The sequence below is a fragment of the Mirounga angustirostris genome, unplaced genomic scaffold, assembly GCF_029215605.1.
Source record: "Mirounga angustirostris isolate CCGP_5_RB_7025 unplaced genomic scaffold, mMirAng1.0.hap1 SCAF_2, whole genome shotgun sequence".
Taxonomy (NCBI): Eukaryota; Metazoa; Chordata; class Mammalia; order Carnivora; family Phocidae; genus Mirounga; species Mirounga angustirostris.
This window is the reverse complement of record NW_026991710.1, coordinates 76058079-76079780: the sequence shown is the minus strand read 5'-3', so window position 1 is coordinate 76079780 and position 21702 is coordinate 76058079. Positions and strand designations below refer to the sequence as shown.

General features: G+C 38.7%; 2 protein-coding genes across 2 annotated transcripts in view; one reads left to right on the top strand and one right to left on the bottom strand.

Annotated features, from left to right (window-relative positions):
* The window catches only part of GRID2 (glutamate ionotropic receptor delta type subunit 2), a 1408631-nt gene that overhangs the window by 8855 nt on the left and 1378074 nt on the right, over nucleotides 1–21702 (bottom strand). The gene's annotated exons all lie outside the window — the stretch shown is intronic.
* On the top strand, nucleotides 12084–13555 carry LOC123848388 (BCL2/adenovirus E1B 19 kDa protein-interacting protein 2-like). The gene is given in 2 exon segments (XM_045880748.3): nucleotides 12084–12364; nucleotides 12367–13555. Coding segments are annotated over 2 exon segments (933 nt in total). The 5' UTR covers nucleotides 12084–12171; the 3' UTR covers nucleotides 13107–13555.

Here is a 21702-nt window from a genome sequence, read left to right as displayed (position 1 = left end):
AGACCTGTAGAAAAGAAAACTTGTATGATTTTAATTTGGCATTTCCCAAAGGTATTTAACTTTCCTTCTTTTTTTCTCATTTTTTTAAATACATAGTAATAATTTGTGGAGCTAGAGTTTTGAGGAATACACGTGAGAAATAATGCCTCCATGGGGCGCCTGGCTGGCTCAGTCAGTAGAGCATGCGATTCTTGATCTCAGGGTCGTGAGTTCGAGCCCCACACTGGGCATAGAGCTCACTAAATACATACATACATACATACATACATACATGCACACATACATTGAGAAATAGTGCCTCCATCCAAAGGAACAACTACTCGTGGAAATCAGCAGCACTGTGTTAGGTATTACACACATCTGTAATCTTCAATCACAGCATCAAAGTCGCTTGCTTGGCCTATCTGCAAATATATGCAAATCATGTTGGCAAACCCATTAGCTATTTGCCTACCTAAAGGCACTGGGTAATCAGAACACCTTTGAATACCTCGAAGGGAAAATTTAGTCATCTCTAAAAAAATAATATTCTTGGGGTGCCCAGGTGGCTCAGTCGATTAAGTGTCTGCCTTCGGCTCAGGTCATGGTCCCAGGGTCCTGGGATCGAGCCCCGCATCGGGCTCCCTGCTCAGCGGGAAGCCTGCTTCTCCCTTTCCCACTCCCCCTGCCTGTGTTCCCTCTCTGACTGTGTCTCTCTCTGTCAAATAAGTAAATAAAATCTTAAAAAAAATAACTTGTGGTTCCTTGATTGATGTCTGTCCCCCTTTCTGGAATGTGTCCTCACCATCTTCCACACTGTCTAACACAGAGCGGTCAAGTAGTTATTGACTGAATATGCTCACCACGGTTTTTGGTAAATGGACGCTGCCCTCAGATTCTACTTTTTCTTATCACTGATGAGATTTTCTAACTTATTTCATTTCTTCCTATTCATCTATCCATCCAATAAATATTTAAAGAGGGGTATCATGCCAGGTATTTTTTGGGGGAAGAAATTTATGTTAAACCACAACTGCACATTCAGCCAAAATGGCCTAAGCAGCATTGTGATACTGTTTCTTTTTAATGCCCTCAGTTCATGTTAGTTTATTCTTTCATTCATTCCCATGTTCATTCAGGAACCAATGATTGCCTACTCTTTCTCCTCAGTGGTATCTGGTATCGCAGAGTGTCCTTATCCTTTCTACACCTGAAAAATGATTTGTTGTTTTTTTTTTTTTTAAAGATTTTTTTTTAATTTATTTATTTGAGAGAGACAATGAGATAGAGAGAGCATGAGAGGGGGGAGAGTCAGAGGGAGAAGCAGACTCCCTGCCGAGCAGGGAGCCCGATGTGGGACTCGATCCCTGGACTCCAGGATCATGACCTGAGCCGAAGGCAGTCGCTTAACCAACTGAGCCACCCAGGCGCCCAAATGATTTGGTTTTAAAAATGATCATTGACGTATACACACATACTTTATAACACCCATTTTGACGCTAATCTGAGTAAAAGGCCTTAAATCCAAAGAATTTGTTTAATTGTAGAACTTTCAGGTTCAGCAAGCTGGGGGGTAGGAGTTACTATGGGGAAAAAGTGAGCAGACTTCTCCATTTGCCTTCACACCACAAAGATGCCTTTATGTATAGTCGATCCAGGAAGCACAGATAACTGAGGCATTGCATGGACACCCCATTTTTGGGGACAGACAGAACAGCTAGATCGTAAGATCCCCCCAGTCAAGCTGTGAGTAGCCCACAACAGATTCTAGGAATACAGCGTGGGTGGAATAGAAGTGTTGGAAGGGTATGAAAATATTTCCTAAGCTCAGAGTTCTGCCATAAATTTTTGCTGCAGAATCTAATGCTCCTGGAAATTCCATTAGAAAAGTGTCACTACACGCTCCTTTTTATATTTAACAAAAACTTATTTAAGTATTAGCTAAAAAAAGCTTAGCAAAATCTAATGCACTGCCTTAAAGGCAAATTGGATGAGCCCTTATATAATAAATGAGGATATATATATATATATTTTTTCAAATGTTCAAAAACACTGGCATCTTTAAATGAAACTTGAATCATACCTAAAGGAAAGTTTTGTATTTAATTATGAGCAGCATTGATGTGTGTGTGTGTGTGTGTGTGTGTGTATAACATTGCAAGAATCTAGTTGCACAGTTCTTAATGTGCGCAGATTTTTAGTTCCATGGAATGATTGTTTTTGCTGTATTTTCAATTTCCACAAGATGGCAGTCTTTACTCACAGAGAGCAATGTATTCCTGCCATTACAGTGAACTGGGGGGTTTGAAATGTTTCAAGTATAAATTTCTTGGTGCTGTAAACACTTAGACTATTAGAAAGAAAGTTGGACATTAGGCCGTGATGAACAATTGGTTGAGTGAAACCTCTCCTTGGAGTGTTGTCAGAAAAATTCCTGCCATTTTTACTCCAGAGCGATGAGAGTAATACCTAGCACTTTTGAGAGTCGTCAGGGTGAAAATTCATGAAGCCATAAACAAAAGCACCTCGCTCATTACTTGGCACTTAGTAGGCTATGACGACTCAAAAGCTAGAATTATTATTATCAGCATGTGTGACAACCATTCTTTCTTTGGACCTGTTCTGGTACATATTACTTAATGGAAAGTTATATTCCCAGATGAATCAGTGAATGATTGATTCAAAGACAAGAACATTGCATTTCCTCTTTCTGTCCAAAAGTATTAAAACATTTGTCATCCCATTGAACAGAAAAATCTTAGCAGTCCGTAAAACCTAGCTTCAGCTTGAAAATGGCTAATAGATCAATTCTGCATGCATTGAATTCTTTATTGATATAAATGAGCAAATTTCAGGGCAAGTGAGTAGGGAAGCAGAAGATCCTTCTTTTATATTCAAATAAAAATATTCAACAAGTTTGAGGTGTTCATCCTGAAAAGCTTTTTACTTACTTTGAAGATAAAACAGCCTCATTCGTGTGTGAGAAATGCACTAATTATTGATTACCCTTCTTAATCATTGCTCTGGAAATTTATTTTCAAATTAATTTATTTATAACAAAACAGGTTGCTGAAAGATGAATGCAAATTTCTGATTCCACACAGGTAACTTTAATTTTGCCTTTAAGTACTATTGCAGTCTATAGATTCTCTTCTAATTTTCTTACCCGTAGGTAAATCCCTGCTGAGCTGTAAAAATGATACTGGTTAACTGAGAAAAAGGACACCTGACTTTTCAGTTGTTTCTTCTGGGAACAAATCTAGAGGTAATCAAAGAGCTGAAAAACATAAGTACAGGAAGTTTTGTTTTCAGGCCATGTACGCAGGAGCTCCAGTGACTCTTTTTGCGATTGGAATTCTCTCTCCCCACTCATAGAAGTGTCAACTACTAGAATGGAAATGACAGAAGACATCATCAAATCTCTCCACTCCCCCCTCCGCTCATTCTATGGGGGAGAAATGGAATCATATAGGATGATAATCGTCCCAAATGATCACATTCAACCCACAAAAAATAATTTATATAGCGCACTGGGGTAGCCTGAGATGAAAGTCACGGGGCTCCAGCCACCCCAGGCTCTGCCTTGGCTGTTTCGAGAGCTGAAGGGACCAATACTTCAGCAATATTCTAGTACCTCATCTAAGACACATCTGTTGGGAAGCACTGTTGTAGAGACGAGATGACTTTTTTAGTGACTAACAGAGTAAATTGTCGAGTTAGGGCTAGAATTCGGTTCTGTCTTCCAACACATTCCCCTGGTACCCTACACAGCCTCTGATATGTAACTATTTAGAGAAGAGCTCTCTCTTTCAGTTTCAGAGATTTGTTAGACCCTGAGTAAAACTGTCACCAATAGGTTTCTTCTAAACCAAACAATGTAATCATAGAGTGCAAATTTATTCATACTACAATTTGGGTGTGCAAAGAAAATGTAGCTTTTCTCCATAACTTAATTGATCTTCCTCAGGAGGACTGGGCCTGCTGAGAAGTGGGAACAAAACTAAAATTAGCTCAATATGATTTAAAATTTAATCTGATCTAATAATTTAACACGTCTCTAGCTTTAGCTCAAGAATTGCTCAATCCTTCTGATTCCTCCCCTTTTCCTTGCTTTTTTCCAAGATAGCATCAGAATTTATAAAGGACGACATTATACCCGCTACGTTGGAGTTGGGGGGCTTAAAGGGAGGCTTGCGGGGAGGGAGCTGCTGGCTTCTTGCTGGTCCTTGGATGGCTCTGGCAGCTCTCCTTTTATGTGTGATGGGTTCAGCCCTTAGATATTGATCGGTGACTATTGCTGAAGTGGGCAGAGGCTTTAAGTCCGCTAACGTTGGCTAATGTCTTTCTCAGCTCCCTTAGGGCTTGTGGACTCCTCTCTGCTGGCCTGTGGGGCACTGTACACCTTTCTCAGCTTCTGCCATTTTCTTCATCCAGCCCCTGACTATTCCTGAGCCTTCAGGTACTACTGTGATGTCACCTTGTCACTCACTGCAGAGGGTTCCAAAAGTGGTCTCTGTGCTCTAACTCAGCATTCACACCACGTGGGAGCCAGAGAGGCCTGGGAATAAAGATTGAGCCCTTGCTTTTTCCTGACTGTGTAGCTCTGGCTTCTCACCATCAGAGGCCTTCTCTGCTGGTACAGAGCCTGGTGTGCCCACAGAACGCCCCTCAGAGACCTTAATGGCAAGGGAAGTATCATGGCCTCCACCCTGGGTGTGCATTCCAGTCTCGCTAATGCCCCTCCACCTGCCCGTCTCCCACCCCCTGCCCCTGATGGAAACCTCTGGCCAGAAAGAGGCACAGCTTTCCTTTTCTCTCCTGGATATCCCTCTTACACCCAAGGCCTTCAAACTTCTTGGTCTCTCATAGTGGAAGGGAATTTTAGCTACGTAATGACAGAAACTCTATGGTCTGAGACTTCCAGGCAGTTCCTCGATCTGGAAGTCCTAGGGCAGCTTGACACTAGAGATTGGCGGGGACGAAAAACACCATTTTAATATCTCAAAAACATTGATCTGATCTGTTACATGCTTATGAGTTATATGTAACCCAAATTAAAAAGATACTTAGGATAGAGTCCAGTTACTTATTAAGGTGTAACATCACTTAACACCGAGAAGGAAATTAGGGAATAACTGAAAAAAAAAAAGTATTTTTGACACACTGAGTGGATCTATTTTGGCCCAGAATACCCACATTATTAAATTCATTTGCTGGGTTCTCACAAAAATTTCCTCTCCACGGTTACTGAGAAAGAATTAATAATAGCATGCAGACGATTTTCAGAAAAATGTCAGCTCAGTAGGTTGTTCATTCATTCATCGTTTCTTTCATTCCAGGCTTGGGAAATGTAGGTAAACTTGGATTGAGGCAAAAGCACTTATCAAAGGTTCAGCTTTAGCATTCAATTAAGTGCAGTGGCGCTCTGACTGGCATATCTGATATTGATACTTCAACATCAGAGTTGTAGAAACAAATTCTATCAACTTGCTGTGAGTCAGGCATCGGCGGCTTTTCTTTTCTCAAGCAAAATGTCTTAATGATCGGTTATTAGCATTAGATACAACAACTATTTATTGATAACATGTAATTCCTCAGTAATACCAAATAACCCACGATAGACTATTAGAAGCTATTTCCTTTGTTGAAATTGGACTTCTACCTAATTCTTCCATCTAGGTGAGCCAGATGCCCATTATTTCAGTACAGTCCACTAAGATTACCTAAACATTTCAAACAAGTTTATGAATACCATTCGTTAGGCTGGAGGTTAACGAGCATTTCTGTCAAGGGCCTGATAGTTACTATTTTAAACTTTACAGAATGGAAGGTCTCTGTTGCAGCTGGTCAACTGTGCTTTCGTGGTTACAAAGACAGGTCTGAGCCACACTTGGCCTGCTGGTTATCGTTGCTGGCCTCCGGTAGAACCACACCGCCAGTAACTCTAGGAAGTCAACAAGTTTCCATTTCGCTGACAAAGATATTGAAGTTCAGAGGGCTTCAAGGACTTGGCCAAAGGTACATCATTAGAAAGCATTGGAGTCTGTTTGAAACCAGAGATTTTGACTCTTATCTCAGTGCTTTTGACCGTGTATTAACATATAATAATAAAAATGTAGTAATGACTATTATTAATGTGTGTGCCTTTAAATGAGTACAGTGATCAGGTGTTGATTTTGTATTTGACCACACTGGGAACGAATTTGAGGTGCACGGCATATGTTAACAATGGCAGTATAATCGTTCAAGTGAGTTTTGGGTTTCCTTGGTTTTCTGATTATCCTGGAATGTACCTACACCCTGAAACTGGGATCACCCATGTGCCAAAAGAGTGATTGCCCTAATTATTTGAGATCAGGTAGTATTTGTCCTCTGAGGTCTGTATTTGCTGAGTCATTTTCTAGGCGATGGAAGCTTTATCTTGAAATCAGAGGGCTATGAACAAACATTATATACTAAGAAATTTCAGGCAGTGACTACAATTCACTGAGAATAGGTAAGACAATCGACTGAAGCAGAAAAGGTGGGCTTCTTTTACTTTTTTTTTTAAAGATTTATTTATTTATTTGAGAGAGAGAGCTAACAGAGTGTGCAAGAGAGCACGAGTGAGGGTGAGGGGCAGGGTTCCTGATGCAGGGCTCCATCTCAGGACCCTGAGATCATGACCTGAGCCAAAATCAAGAGTCAGACACTTAACCGAATGAGCCACTCAGATGCGCCCGTGGGGTTTCTTTTAATCAAAAGATATAAAAATGGTTTTTAATCATGTGTGACTAGAAGTACTATAAACTAATGAGAAGTTTGTTAGGGTTGGTAAAAAAATTACTATGGACGATTTATGAGAATGACAGCATGTTGGTACTGGAAGGGGTCTGGGAGATGAGATCATATTTGGCTCCTGCCTAGTGAGGTGAAGGGACCTGCCCCGCTCCCACTACAGGGCAGAATCAACAGAACTGAACTTAATTATACATTTAGTTATTGTTCAAAGACTGTCGTATGTCATAGACCTGCATAAAAATGAGAAGTTTCCTGTATTGCTTCAAACCTGATATCTCACTTTCAAATTTAAAAAAGATAATTCAGTAACACCTTTAACTGGTCAGATCTGCTTTTCTTATTAAGAAAACAGTGTCCATTTCCTTATGTAGTAAGTAATGTCTTCCTAAGGCATCCATTTTTCTGTGTATGGGAAATAAACTGTACACTTTCTCCAGACAATCTATTTCCCAAAGGAATAGCAATAGTAAATGCATGTGTAATGCCACAGAGTTTACAAAGCACTTATCAAATCACTGCATATCATTTGATTTACTTCTTAAAATAACCTTGTGAGGGAGGAATTATATTGATTGATTGACTGATTGATGGCACCGCTCCTCCCCCACTCCTTACTCCTGTAAAAGGCTTTAAGAAGGCTGATGTTATTAAATTCTCATTTTAAAGCTGGGGAGATTGAGGCTAAGGGGTGAAGAAAATTTCCCAAGGCCACAAGGCTGGTAATCGATCCAGCCAGCTCTCAAACCAAGGTCTTCTGGCTCCTGCACTTTTTTTTTCCCTTGAATACACTGTCAAGTTCTTTATTATTCCCTAAAAAACCCGCTATAAATGGACGCTGCCTCTTCAGTTCCTGCTGCTTTATTAACTGAGGATTTGACTACTCAAGTTCCTTGGCTAACACATATTCCATTGTATCCATTTACAAACATTACACTTTGTGTAACACATCCTGATGTCTCCAGAGAGCCACATGAATATCGCATGAGTTCATTAATCTCTGTGAGATTAGAATAAACGTCAGATGAATTCATTATCATGAGGCACTCAGGGGGCTTTGCCAATGTTATCAAAACAAGGCAGCGTGTTCAAAATAAGGAAGTGGTGTTTTGAAACCTTATCCTTACTCAACGTAAGTCAACACACTGTGAAGTTTTGATCTATGTGATGCAAACTTCCATCGTTATCCCAATGAAATTTTTCCTTAGTTTAAACAGTAGCCCATAAAAGATAGGTATTTATTAAATAACACTTAACTATTTTGAAAAATGTGCAACACTTAAAACAATTTTTAGGTTCAAATATTGATGAGATTTTTGTTGGCTCTAAGAAGCATCTGACTTTATAGACATGTCATTCTTTGCTGATGAACCTGAAACCTGGTTTATGGTGCCCATTCAGATCGATCCTTCGAGGTTAGAGTCAGCCCCTTCCATCACAGGTCTTGTGATGCCTAAGGGGGCAAAATCAGCCTCATTTACAGAGAAGCAATTGCTTGAAAAATCAAATTAGCAACATGATGGATCTCAAGACTTTGGTGACTAGTGAACTTTAATTATTATATATTTTATGTGTTTATGCTGGCAGTAAAAGTCAAGCACTCATTATAAAAATGGCAGACATGATCTTTCATAAAATGAGTGCTGGGCGGCAAATGAATAGATAATCAGGATAATGAAAGCAGGCCAAAAGATGCTGGAGAGCTGAAAAGACCCCGACGATGACTCCCACTGAGATGGAGGGCATAATTGCAGTTGGAAAGAGAACACTTTTGGTGATCTTTTAAAATGTCAGCTTCATCCTTAAGCTCAGTGTGATATTTGGGTTATAGGGTAAAGGGGAAAAATTCTTTCCTTCTGTGGTGAGAAACTGGCACTGACCATCTCTGCTTACAGTTGCTCTTCAGGCAATACAAAATCTTCTTATGCAGACCGTTCAAATACACGTTTATGAAAGAGGGTCATAAAGTCAAACTTATTTTGCTTAGCGTGTTATACCCATTTTATGAATATTTTAATATCTTTGAGTCTGACAACCAAGCCTTAAAATAAGTGGGATCTTGAAGTGTGTGCTATGTGTAAATGGATAAAGATTGTAATAAGGATCTTTGGCACAGCGTTGGGAGAGAAAAGTTTACGGAGAAGGAAACTTTTGAATGAACAAATATTCTCAGGAACATCTGCATAAACACTGAGCTTTTTATAAGTTGACTAACAGTTTAAATATGCAGAAGGAATTCATTCTTCTTTTTTTTTTTTTTTAAGATTTTATTTATTTATTTATTTATTTGACAGAGAGAGAGAGACATAGCGAGAGCAGGAACACAAGCAGGGGGAGTGGGAGAGGGAGAAGCAGGCTTCTTGCCGAGCAGGGAGCCCGATGCGGGACTCGATCCCAGGACCCTGGGATCATGACCTGAGCCGAAGGCAGACGCCTAACGACTGAGCCACCCAGGAGCCCCGAAATTCATTATTCTAAGAGCTGTTATAGTAGTATGTACTCTGTGATGAGAATTCTTTTATGATGCAAACGTCTCCTGGCTTGGAGGATATATACCGATACATGTTTTTAAAAAAACCTCGGGGTCTATTTGTACTCAAGATGGTGGACAAATTCAGTATAATTAATTAAAATTCTCAGCCAAGAGTTAGATCATTGATAATACTAATAGTACAACTTTAGGAAAATAATTTTGCTATGCTTTACCCATATTTTCATAGATGGATGGTCTAAAGTACTTTTAAAAAATTATATTCTACCTTTTCAGGGGTATTGTATTATATTTAGTATTATTCTGACTCTGCTGGAAGTGTTTCCAATTTTTTAATAAAGAATGTTAAGACAGTAACATCACATAAACTTTCCTCCAAGTGACTCAACCCATACAAAAACAGAAATGTCTGTTCATTTCAGATATTTTAAAAGGTGAATTCAACTTTCTAACTTCTTTCCATTATGAATCTGAACACACTATCATGTTTCTATAAACGAGGGAAAAAAACAAAACAAAACCCAAACTGTCGCTTGGACGGATTATCTGTACTCGCGTTCCTGTGTGATCCCACCGCAATGTGATTGTATGTCCTGGAAGGGGCTGGGCAATGAAAAGCACTGTGCAAAAGGGTCACCAAACCTTGGATTTGGAACAACGGACAGTTTAGGAATAGCATCGCGGAGTGCGTGTTGTTACAGCTGCCTTGTAATGAAACTTACCTGGCTGGAAGCTTGATTTTGGACTTGTAGCCTCAGAACTGTGAGGACTAAAGGTCTGTGGTGTAGGCCCCCAGGACGTGGTACTATGTGAGGGCAGCCTGCACAGACTCACACACACGGACTGTGAAGTGTACGGCACCACGGCAAGTGTCATGATTTAGGTATGGCTGTCATTTGCGAGAGGCTTTCCTGTCCAGCACTCTTCCTGGAATTTCTCTTCTGATCCCCTTCTTTCTCCCTCTGGATCGTGTTTGGGATAGAACTGGTCTGAGACTCAGAACCCGTAGAATTTATGTTTCTTCTTCTCCTTCTCAGTAGTTAGGATGTTTTTAAAAACTAGGATACATACAAATATAAAATCTTCCTTTTTAAGATACCACTTTATAATTTGCAAGGCATTTTATTGCCATTGTCATACTTTTGTTACAGTCCACAAATTAAACAAATAATCCTCTACTTTATCATTTACTTTAATAAGCCAAGTCTTCGTTTATAAACTTCATTAATTGAACTCCAGTGATGTGAAATTTCTATATCTGGGATGTTACAGTCATATTAAAAAAACATTTGCTAATAAAAACTAATTATGCAAACGAGAATGTGGGAGAGATATTTAAGCTACTTAAGAAATGAAATTGTTTTCAAGTACTTCACCTATGATAACCTGATATGATAAACTATTGAAAGTAAACTGATAACAAGTCATTATCACGAAATCTCTAAAACCTTTATTTTGAATGCTGATAGTTAGCTTTACTTTCGTTGGTTAGAGTCAATCTTCATTAAAAGTGTAATATTGTCAGATGTGTAGCATTGGTTTTTAGGCTAATAACAAACACCCACACTTTGGGCATTTGATAATCAGTAGGAACATACATTTTAAATAGAATACCTGGATTCTGTAAGTAGTTAAAAGAGTGAGTCTCACTTGGAATAGAAATATTGGCTGTCTCTTTTTTTTTTAATGAGGTAGCAAACTGAGGTACTCTAACATAAATGGTTATTTATAAAAAAAAAATTACATAATGTGGTATAAAGTAGCAGCGAGACTTCTCTAACTTCATGTAGAAAAGATAATTGATGTGTTACTGCTGTATTTCACAATTTCGTTTTCCCACGCATGGGAGATATGCTGGGAATTAGTCTATTCCATCTTCTTAATGAGACTTATCTATTACCTCAGATAATGTATCTATTTTCTTCAACCAGCAGGACTAACTGCTTACTGGAGTGAAATTTTCGGCAATTATTAGAAAGAAAATTTACCAACAGATAGAAAGGGAATAGTCTATCTTTCTACGTATCTGTGTGTCGAGATAAGATGAAATGACATGGATGTGCTGTTATGAGGGGGATGCTGACTCGCATAGTTCCTGTGCAAACGCGTGCGAGCCGCTTACAGTTTCCCCATGATGATAGCAAGAGCTATATGCATGGCAGTGTTTACTTACTTGATGATAGTATGGGAGGCTTCAATAACTGAGAGAAGAGGCTCGATAAAAATGGAGTGTCATTCAGTCCTGATAACGATTGTCAGAGGGACTGCATGGCTAGTTTCATTATTCAGAAATAGGTCTGATGTTACCATATGTGGGTACGTACAAAATGGAGGCATTTGCAAAGCCTGCTGCTTCTCTACTTTCCCCCAAACTTGACATAATCAGCCTTTCACGTCTGTTTCCAATCTTGGTGAATTAGAAATAAAAGCAACCTAGCTAAGTGGGGGATCCGAAATATTTCTAAGAGCCTTGATGAATAATTGTGGGACTGCAATCTACCCATGTTTGGATAGCCAGTTATATTTTTCAGTAACCACATTGCTCAAAATATTGGCAAATTGTGAAGAATCTTTACCTTGTATATGGCGGTAAACAACAGTGGTTACTGGGCTCTACTGGTTTCCAGATGAGTAAAGAAGATAAAACCCTCTGATAAAAGAAGTGTCACTGCAGTAGGCCGGGGTCGCTCTCTGCATCCGGATCAGTTGCTGCCGCTGCAGCCCTAGCTTGGGGACTGGGCCCCGGTCTCTACGGCAGTCCGAGGGGAGCGGGCTCCTCTCGGCACTACCTCCTGCACCCTGGCTGTCAGCCCCACGTCGCTGGCCTGGAGGGTGAAGAAGACGAGGGAGCCAAGGCTTCCTCCGGGGACATTGGCTCTCTGGATTATCAGGAGTTTGTGGCTGATATTGAATCTAAGCTGAGGATGGAAGGTGTGGAACTTAAGGAAGAATGGCAAGATGAAGATTTTCCAGTACCTTTACCAGAGGATGATAGTATGGAAGCAGATATACTAGCTGTAACTGGACCAGAGAGCCAGTCTGAAGTTAATGGAAATAAAGTAAGAAAGAAACTCATGGCTCCAGACATTAGCCTGGCCCTGGATCCTAGCGATGGCTCTTGCTGTCAGATGATTTGGATGAAAGTGGGGAGATTGGCTTAGATGGCTTAGACACGCCATCAGAAAACAGTAATGAATATGAGTGGGAAGATGATCTTCCAAAACCCAAAACTACTGAAATGATTAGGAAAGGCTCAATTACTGAATACACAGCAGCAGAGGAAAAAGAAGATGGACGATGCTGGCGTATGTTCAGAATTGGAAAACAGGACCACAGGGTCGATATGAAGGCAATTGAACCCTATAAAAAAGTTATCAGCCATGGAGGATATTATGCGGATGGATTAAATGCCATTGTTGTGTTTGCTGTCTGTTTTATGCCTGAAAGTGGCCAACCCAACTATAGATACCTGATGGACCATCTCTTTAAGTATGTTATTGGCACTTTGGAGCTGTTAGTAGCAGAAAACTACATGATAGTTTATTTAAATGGTGCTACAACTCAAAGAAAAATGCCCAGTCTGGGATGGCTCAGGAAATGCTACCAGCAAATTGATAGAAGGTTACGGAAAAACCTAAGATCACTAATCATTGTACATCCCTCATGGTTTATCAGAACGCTTCTAGCTGTCACAAGATCCTTTATTAGCTCAAAATTCAGCCAAAAAATGAGATACGTCTTTAATTTGGCAGAACTAACAGAACTTGTCCCCATGGAATATGTTGGCATACCAGAATGCATAAAACAAGTTGATCAAGAGCTTAATGGAAAACAAGATGAACCGAAAAGTGAACAGTAAGTTTGGCGTCTAGTCCGAACAAGACTGAAGAATGTGCTGATGAAGCAGTGCTTTTTTTTGCATTTATAATGTATTTATTGGCCCTGATTTTTATGTAACCTGTTACAAAATTGACTTGACTCTTCCTTAATGGACTTTTGTATAAGGGACTGTTCACTGCTGTATTGGTTTGCAAATCTCTTGAATTTAGCTCTTTATTAGCTAATTATATTGTAATCATTTTATATTTTATATTGCTAAATAGCAGAGAACCACACTTTATATAAAGCAGTTTTTGCATTTGTTTGTTGAATGATGCATCATCTTCAGTAAACTATTTATATGCCTAAATGGTAAAGGAAAGAGATAATATATATTTTTATGTTTCTGAGCAATATTTTTTAATGTATACCTGTCTTGTGGAAGAATATGCAGGTAAATAAGGCCATGATTTGTAAAGTGCATGTTCGAATTTTTGTTTTTGTAAATGGTTAGATACATTTCCTGGGTAACTTAGAAAACAGAGTTGCTCATAAGGTGAGGGGCAGTTAAACTGGTTTTCATGAATACCCAAAGGTCATGTACATAATCTAAGTACACTAATACTATCCTAAGCTTTTTTTTCTCATTTAATACTGTTTCTTAATTCAGAAGCGCAAATGCAAATGTATTGCACACTTTCTCCTTTTTAAACTTTAAAGACAAGTCAAAAAGCTATTTTTAGAACTAGAGAATTTAAGAGGCTAAGAAATGGGGTTTGTATATATGTATATATGGGACATTTTATCTTCTGGCCAGAAGTCAGAACTTTATAAAAATTTTAGGTCTGTTCACTAATGTGAAATAAGCTGTGTGTCCAGGGTATCACTCTCCAGAATTTGTGAGTGCAGTGTAGTATTCAGAGAATGTGATGAGTTATTCACTGTCCCTATTTTTCTGTAGAAAATAGGGGCTGCTTTTTTAACTGCTCTCAATGTGGGCACTTTACCAAAATACTTCTGTATCAGTTACTTAAACTCGATAGGAGGTAGGTGTTTGACCTAATCAGATTTGTGTATATTCACATTTTCTGTTGAATCATGTTGACAGTACTGTAAATTAAGTTATTTTGTAAGTCATAGAGCATGATTACATTATGCTGTTTGGGACGACATTTGATATAAGCATATAAACTTCTTGTTTGATTTGGTAAGTACCTTGACTCTACACTGAAATACATTGTACTGAGGTGCCCAAACAGAACTTAATTACCCACAAAATCATCCTAAAACAACAGATTGGTCTGATACTGTGTCATATGCTTGTGTGACTCATACACATGTGGAAAAATGAGTATCCTCCAAGTTTGAGGATACTACCACACCCCAGCCCTTCCTATAAGGTAATTTCCAAAAGAATGTCCTAGAATAGCAAAATTGAAGCTGATGAGAGCTAAGCTTTTAGGATTTATTCCATCCCAGACTGAACACACATGTGGCTTTTATAAACATTGCCATTTTTCGTATAAAGTTTCTGTTAAAAAAGAGAATTTTCCTTTACTTTTTGTCCTCCTCAGTTATAAACTTGGCATGCTAACCTAAGTCCAGTTATGGGAGATGCTGGAGGATTCCCAGCATGAGATGTTCCTCAGCAGCCTTCTGACTTAACTTGGATGCAGCAGCCGTGGGCAGATCCTAAACTAATGTCATTATAGCAAATAAAGCCAAAACCGTTATTGCTTGCTCAAACCTTAGATACAGTTTGTTTTGAAAAAGCAAACTAACAATAACAACTTAGGCATTCCTTCTGAATTTACCATATGAGAATTACGAATAAAGGATCATTGAATTTAATTGTGATTGGAGTCTATATTTATAGAGCTCTTTAAGTAGTCTTTCATCTGTAAGTCTTTATCCTGTTCAAAATTTGCTGAACTTTTTAAATAGGTGGTTTTCCTCCACATAAAGTACACAGTTCTTCAGGTTCAACAGTTTATTGTGTTTATTCACTTTTGCTTTTGCAAGCATTGTTCCTAACTATAGATACAACTTGTTGCAAAAGTGATGCATTTTCCTAAATATTTTTTTAAAGCACAGGTAACCTTTAATCTATTAGAACATTAAAATTCAGAAGGAACAGTGTTAACACTTGGGATATAACGAGAGTGATGTGCTGTGAATCGTTGGATTAAACGACACCTGCTCTAACCTACACCTTAATGGAATCTGGTATAGGGACATGCCCCATAATAAATGTTTCATAACTATAAGGCTTAAGATTATAACTAGTAGGTTAGAGGAAAAGCACTTAGGAAGTTTGTTATTTGTAATTTGTCACTATGTGACATTTCCCTCATATCATTCAATTTTAATTTTCCATTGCTGATTGAAAGGACATAAAATTATATTATTTTATCTTTCTGCTGGGGTCATGGCTCTAACTTAACTGGTTTAATTAAAAAAAAAAAAGAAGTATCATTGACGTAAAAACTCAAGCTTTATAGAGCACTTCAAGTGATGGCATTCCATATACAATACATAGGCACAGTACCACAGCAACAAGGGTAATGTGAGAAATAGATGCACTTTGTACCAAGAGTTACATTACCCGGGTTAGCTTACTTTCTAGGAGAAGAGACCATATTCTATGAGACTATAGTGAAATGATATTCCTGTAGTTGTAATGAAAAAAAAAAAAAAGAGACTTATGCTCTTATCCAGTTTTTGCAGTGAGGCATGACCTGCAACATGAATCAGAGGAAATTAAAATAGAAGGAGTGCTTCTAGATTCTTTGTTACATTAAGTACCAAGTTATTTCTCAGTGAGTCTCCATGATGGTCCACAGAGCTCTGGAGATCCCCCAGGATCTTTCATATATAAGGATTGGTCTAAGATGCATGAACAAGATAAGCTGGTATTGGGGTGAACATCTCTGGTGGAGTGTGCAAGAAAGAGGAGAGAGAGTGTTATTGCTTAATGTCACTGATCATAGCCTGAGACCATTGAAGAGAGTTCCTAAGTTTCTGAATTTTAAAAATTTTTTAACATTTGGATTCCATTCTCCTTCAGTTCTGGGCACTGGTTGCCTGGAGCCATGCAGATGGGAAGTATGGCAAACAGTGTCCATGGAGATCATATCTAATAATTGATGACAGGGCCCACTAAGTCCTAGCACCCCCCTCCCCTGCCCCTGAGAATCAATGGCAACTATTCAGTTTCTCTTCCATCATCGTCTCCTACCCTGTGTTAGTCTTATCACTTTCATTTACGATAAATCAGGATACGATCCATACAGAAAACTGAGGATACAAAGGGTCAAAAGTTACAAACCCAATATACTAGGTGTTTTAGTGAGCAAAAAATAGATGAAATGAATTCTACTCACAAAACTATTTGCCAGTATGCAGGTGGATGGAAGGCACAATAAAATGTGATCAAAGAGAAGTCAAAGAATGACAGTGAGGGACAGATAAGGGTTTAGGATATGTGAAGGAGGGGAAATAGTTTAAGGATTGAGGTTTTTGGAAGAGGAGAGTGTAGCAGTTAAGAATATGAATATAGAGTTAGACTAACTTGGGTGGAATCCTTGTTTCCTTACTTCCTGAGAATGTACTGGCAAAGTAACATGAGCCCTCTGAGCTTCATTTTTTTCTAATCCATGAAATGATATAATACCGATCTTAAACTTATAATCATTATAAAGACTAACATGGTGCGTCCATGATGAGAGAGTAGAGTCCATTTGCTTATTGGGTTCCAATTTCTCTTTTCGGAACTGAATACTGACAGAGACAATGGTTAAGTCCAAACCCACAGTGCTGTTTAAGGTCAAATGTCCGGTCTGATAGTTTGGCCAATAGAATAGAGTGTTGGAGTGTGAAGTTTTGAGATTGTGGATGAGGAAGCAGGCAGCTGTGAAAAGCCTAGGAAAACAGCATGAAGCTTTTAGGAGGTCAAGCCAGGGGCCAGAAGCCTTATGAAGACAGAAGGACAGCCTCAATTTCAGTGCTATCATTTACTATCTTCTTAACCATGACCTCTCACTGACCTGGGTTTAATTTGAGGGACAGAATATAATGTAGGGTGAGGACATGACATTTCAATAGTGCTAGCTCCTTCTCCAGATTTCTTGTCAAGTTGAGACCGAGGAGGCCACCGAAGGACCTGTCACTGTACAGCATATTCACAGCTGCCCAAGAAGCAACTCAGTCAATCACTGTCCTTCCCATGAAGGCTGCAATCAATAATGCCACAGGAGCATTTCCCCCCAAGAACCAATAACTGCCTGGAACTGTGGGAGACCCATTACAACCCTGAGAATGTGATGTGGAAAAACGAGACGAATAAAATAATTTACTCACCAAAAAGAAAAATACAAGAAAAGCAACACCACCATACATTTAATTATGAAACCTTGCTCTCACCCTAGGGGAGTTCATGGATTCAGCAGCTAGCCACAGATCAACCGAGAGCACAATGGGTAGATTTGTTGTTATTTATGAGAATCTGACTCCTAGACGTTTCATGAGATCACATTTTAAATTTTGCACTGGCCACAAGAAACAAGGTTGTCAGGTGATCCTCAGAATTTACATTACTTTTGTTGTGAATAATATTAAAAAATCTACCTTTATCAATAGTACTGGGGCATTTTCATTTCTATGAGCTTTGAGGACTTGAGAATGATCCTAACTCAGGTATAAACTGGACTTGGAAATTCTAGTAAGGAATATTGATTGCAGCATAATGGACCCTCGGTTTAATTCACCTCTAGTTCAGCCCTGTAACACATCACCATAGCAACTCTCCCAATATTCTCTACATTTCCCAAACCCTGAATTGCACTTCCACCTGCCTCATTCTTAGCAGAGGATCTCATTTCCTACTTTACTGAGAAGATTAAGCCACTGGGTAGAAACTCCCTTATGTTTTTGAAATGACATCACTCTCTCTTCTATCCTAGTTCTTAGAAAAACTGTGCCTACTCCTGGTCAAAATGAGCTTTTAACAGAAAGCCTTTATCCCCAACTATAACTATTCTAGAGGTTCTCCACTTGAATGATCATTTGCATTTCCTTGGCTCTAGACCAGAGATTCTGATTTACTAGTTCAGAATCCTCACCCCAGGGGATTCTCATTATCAAGCTGGTTTGGTGAAACCACAGATTTGTCTGTCTTTGAACTCTCTCCAGAAGTTCGCTTATAATTTTCTAATGACTGTTTTGTTCCTTCACTCAAGCGATCTGTTTGACCTCTCCCAAAGGATTATGAGCTCCTTAGGTCAGGTAATGGTGTCGGGGATCTTTGTGTGCTCTGCAGTACTTACCATCGTAGTTTGCACATAGGGTGACGGGGTGAAAGGCGGAGCTCAGGAAGGGAGACTAATATGTGCTCCCCAGGGGGCAGTAGGCAGCAACAACGCCTGATAATTCCTCACAGTTCTTGAGACCTATCTATCTCTTCACCAGCATAATTCACTTTATGGCAATTAACTTACGTAATTCTCAAAACCGCCCTATGACTTTGCTGATTTTATCTCCATTCTTATGTATTTAGAAACCCAGGAACAGGGAAGTGAATTCGTTTGTGTAAGGTCATAGGGCCAAAGAGTATTGTTTTTTGGTTTGTTTTATTTTTGGCAGGGAGAGGAAGAACAAAAAGCCTGTACAAAGAGAGCATTGCAGAGGTTCATTAAAGAAACGTTACCTAGTTCTGTAGGTGGCGGTGGGGGTGGGGGGTGGGGGGTGGGGAGGTCGCTTTGGCAAAAGTGATCAAAGAAAGTGCTATAAAGGAGGCAGCTATTTGAACTAAGGCTTTGAGATACAGAGCCAGGGGGGACAGCCATTTCAGGAGAAGGAACAGGACAGATGGAAGCGTGGTGGGGGTAGGAGAGAAGCTTGCCTCTGGTCCCTTCATCAGTTGAAGGAAGCTCAGTGCCACTAACTCTCCCTTCCCTATATACTCAATTCCAAGAACGAGAAGAAAAGAGAGATGATGGCCAGGCGGCTCTATGAAGCATGGAGAGGAACTGGGATTGTTTTCTCATTTTCCCCTTGAAAAATGATTCCAACTGCACTTCTCCCTCCTTCCTAATCCACACCTTATTTTGCAAATGATCATTTCCCTTGTATCTTACAACTTTGATAAGCTGTATTTTAATTCAGTCAACCTTCTAAAAGCCCTTCTATGACAGAGGAAACTAGTACATTTTGAACACTGAAATTTAAACTTACAAAATACAACAAAACCGAAATGATCTTTAAAATCTTACCAATTTATCTGTCTCTGCTTTTGTCTCTGTCTCTCTCTCTCATATACACACATACACAAAGGTTGGCTTGCCCATCCCTATCCAGTTTACCTAACCTATTTAATAGAATGAAGAAAATAATCAGGACAAAGGTAATACTTCTTACTGAGACCAAATATGACTCTAACCGACTACACTTGTACCTTATCCAGTTGTTGCTCTGGTTCACTTAACATTTATGACTTGGCAAGAATTCTTGACAACTACAATGAAATATGAAGATACAACACATTTATCACAATGATCTATGTTGTCCTTTGGGCCTTATCTCTAACATGAAAAGAAAAAAAAGCAAGAAAAGTAATTCAGTGCTCCTCCTGCCTTGAGCCCTCATTTCTGTCAGCCTCCACATCCTGTCAGACTTTGCAAGTAGAATGGGTTGTTTGGCACACATTAAAGTTATTTTGGGGGGTTAAACATAATAGAAATGAAAAAAAACTGTAAGGCATTTTGATGGAAGTATGCTTGCTATCTTATGTACCTGCCTTTAAACAAAGTCTTGGTTTAGATACCTATAATCATTTAGCGCCTTTATGCATTTTTCTCACTGGCAGAAGCGGCTTTAGACTCTCATTCAAAGACAAGTTGCAGCTAATTACTCCTGGCCTCCTGCAGACTCTCCAAGGAGTCGTATGAATGATGCAGAGGTTCTTATTCCAAAATTCTATCCTGCCTTTCAGTTTGTGGAGTCTCATGGAATCTTTCTTGGTAACAAACAAAAAACAAAAAACAAAAAACCCCATATTCTTTTGGTGTTACTGTTCATAGGGATAATTTCCATATAAAAAATCACACATGAATTAACTGTTGACCACACTTATAATTTATAGGGTTTTCAGAATGAATGTCCATGCTACTTATTTGTATATCATTTATCAAGTTCTTAGATGACCGCTTACTACTAGATACGGACCCACCCAGCATCTCTACACAATGTCTCAACTCAGACTTCAGAATACACTCAAACCCTTTTTAGGTGAAGTTGTGATTAATTTTATAGATCACATTTCTTAATGATAAGTAATTGATGTGTTTTTGTTTTTAATACTTCTTATGCTTATTAGTCTTTCTAAGCATTTATCAAAATTTCCTTGAGCTGTTAGACATCATATGCCCAAGGAAACCTACTAATCCAAAAACCAATATAGCCAAACAGTCTTTTCTTTTGAGTAGAAAACATTTTATCTGCAGCTTAAAAAATAGTACTTACCTCATGGTGACACTGTGAGAATTAAGACATCCTAACTTTTTGAATGTCGTTAAGATAAATGATTTCAAGTATCAGAGACTATTAATGAATTTTGCATTTGATAATATGACAAATTGACTTAGATTATTAGTATACTATTTCTCTGAACGACTTAAAACATTTTACATATAAGACTTTGACAAGCAAATATGTGCAGCAGTTTTTTTGTGTGTGTATATAAGGTGATTAGTCTTCATAAAAAGAATAAAACTCAGTCAAGGGATCATTACCCACTTTTTCCAAAGTGCCTTATATGGCATAACACTCATTCAACAAATAATTATTGAGCAGCTACTATATGCTGGGCACTCGGCTGCTGCTGGAGAACAATGACAAGAAATAGGAGATGATCCTTGCCCTCACCAATCACATAGTCCAGTGAGGCACACTGGCATTAATAAAACAGTCACATGAATGTAATATTACAGCTGAGAGAAGAGCTACACATGGGAGTTATTTGTAGAGTCCCTAATCATGGTATTTGATGCATTCAGAAAACTACAGGGGTCAGAAGGAGATATATATGCTTTAGAACAGTTTTTCAAGTCTTTAGAAATGAATTGCTTTTATGGTGAAACTAAACAAAGCAGAGTGGAAAAAGAAAGTTACTTGCAGACAGGCATTTTTAAAATTCTGATTAAATTACATGTGCTTTAAAATAATTCCTTTCAACTTTGTTTCAGTGGAGTAACAGGACAGAAAGTGTTATGATCAGTTTTAATGAATGTCATGTCACAGCTTTCTTTTTAAAGTATTATGTACCTTTTGCTAGATGTGGTTTGAGATGGAATAGACTCTTGTCTTCTATAGTTTGCATACATACACACAGACAAGGCAGGAGTGAAAAATATTGTCTTCCATCTCCTTGTAAAAAAATCTGTGACTTTTTGTCAATACTTGCAAACACTTGCCTCTATTAAAGAGAATTATATTTCTTGGCGATTTTTCAAGTGAGAAACAGAGTTGGCCAATTAGATTAATTACAATGAACATAACCACCGGACTTACAAGTCCATTTTGATGACTAGAATAAGCAAATGAAATAGCCTCGCTGTGGTACAAAAAAGGTCTGAAAAGAA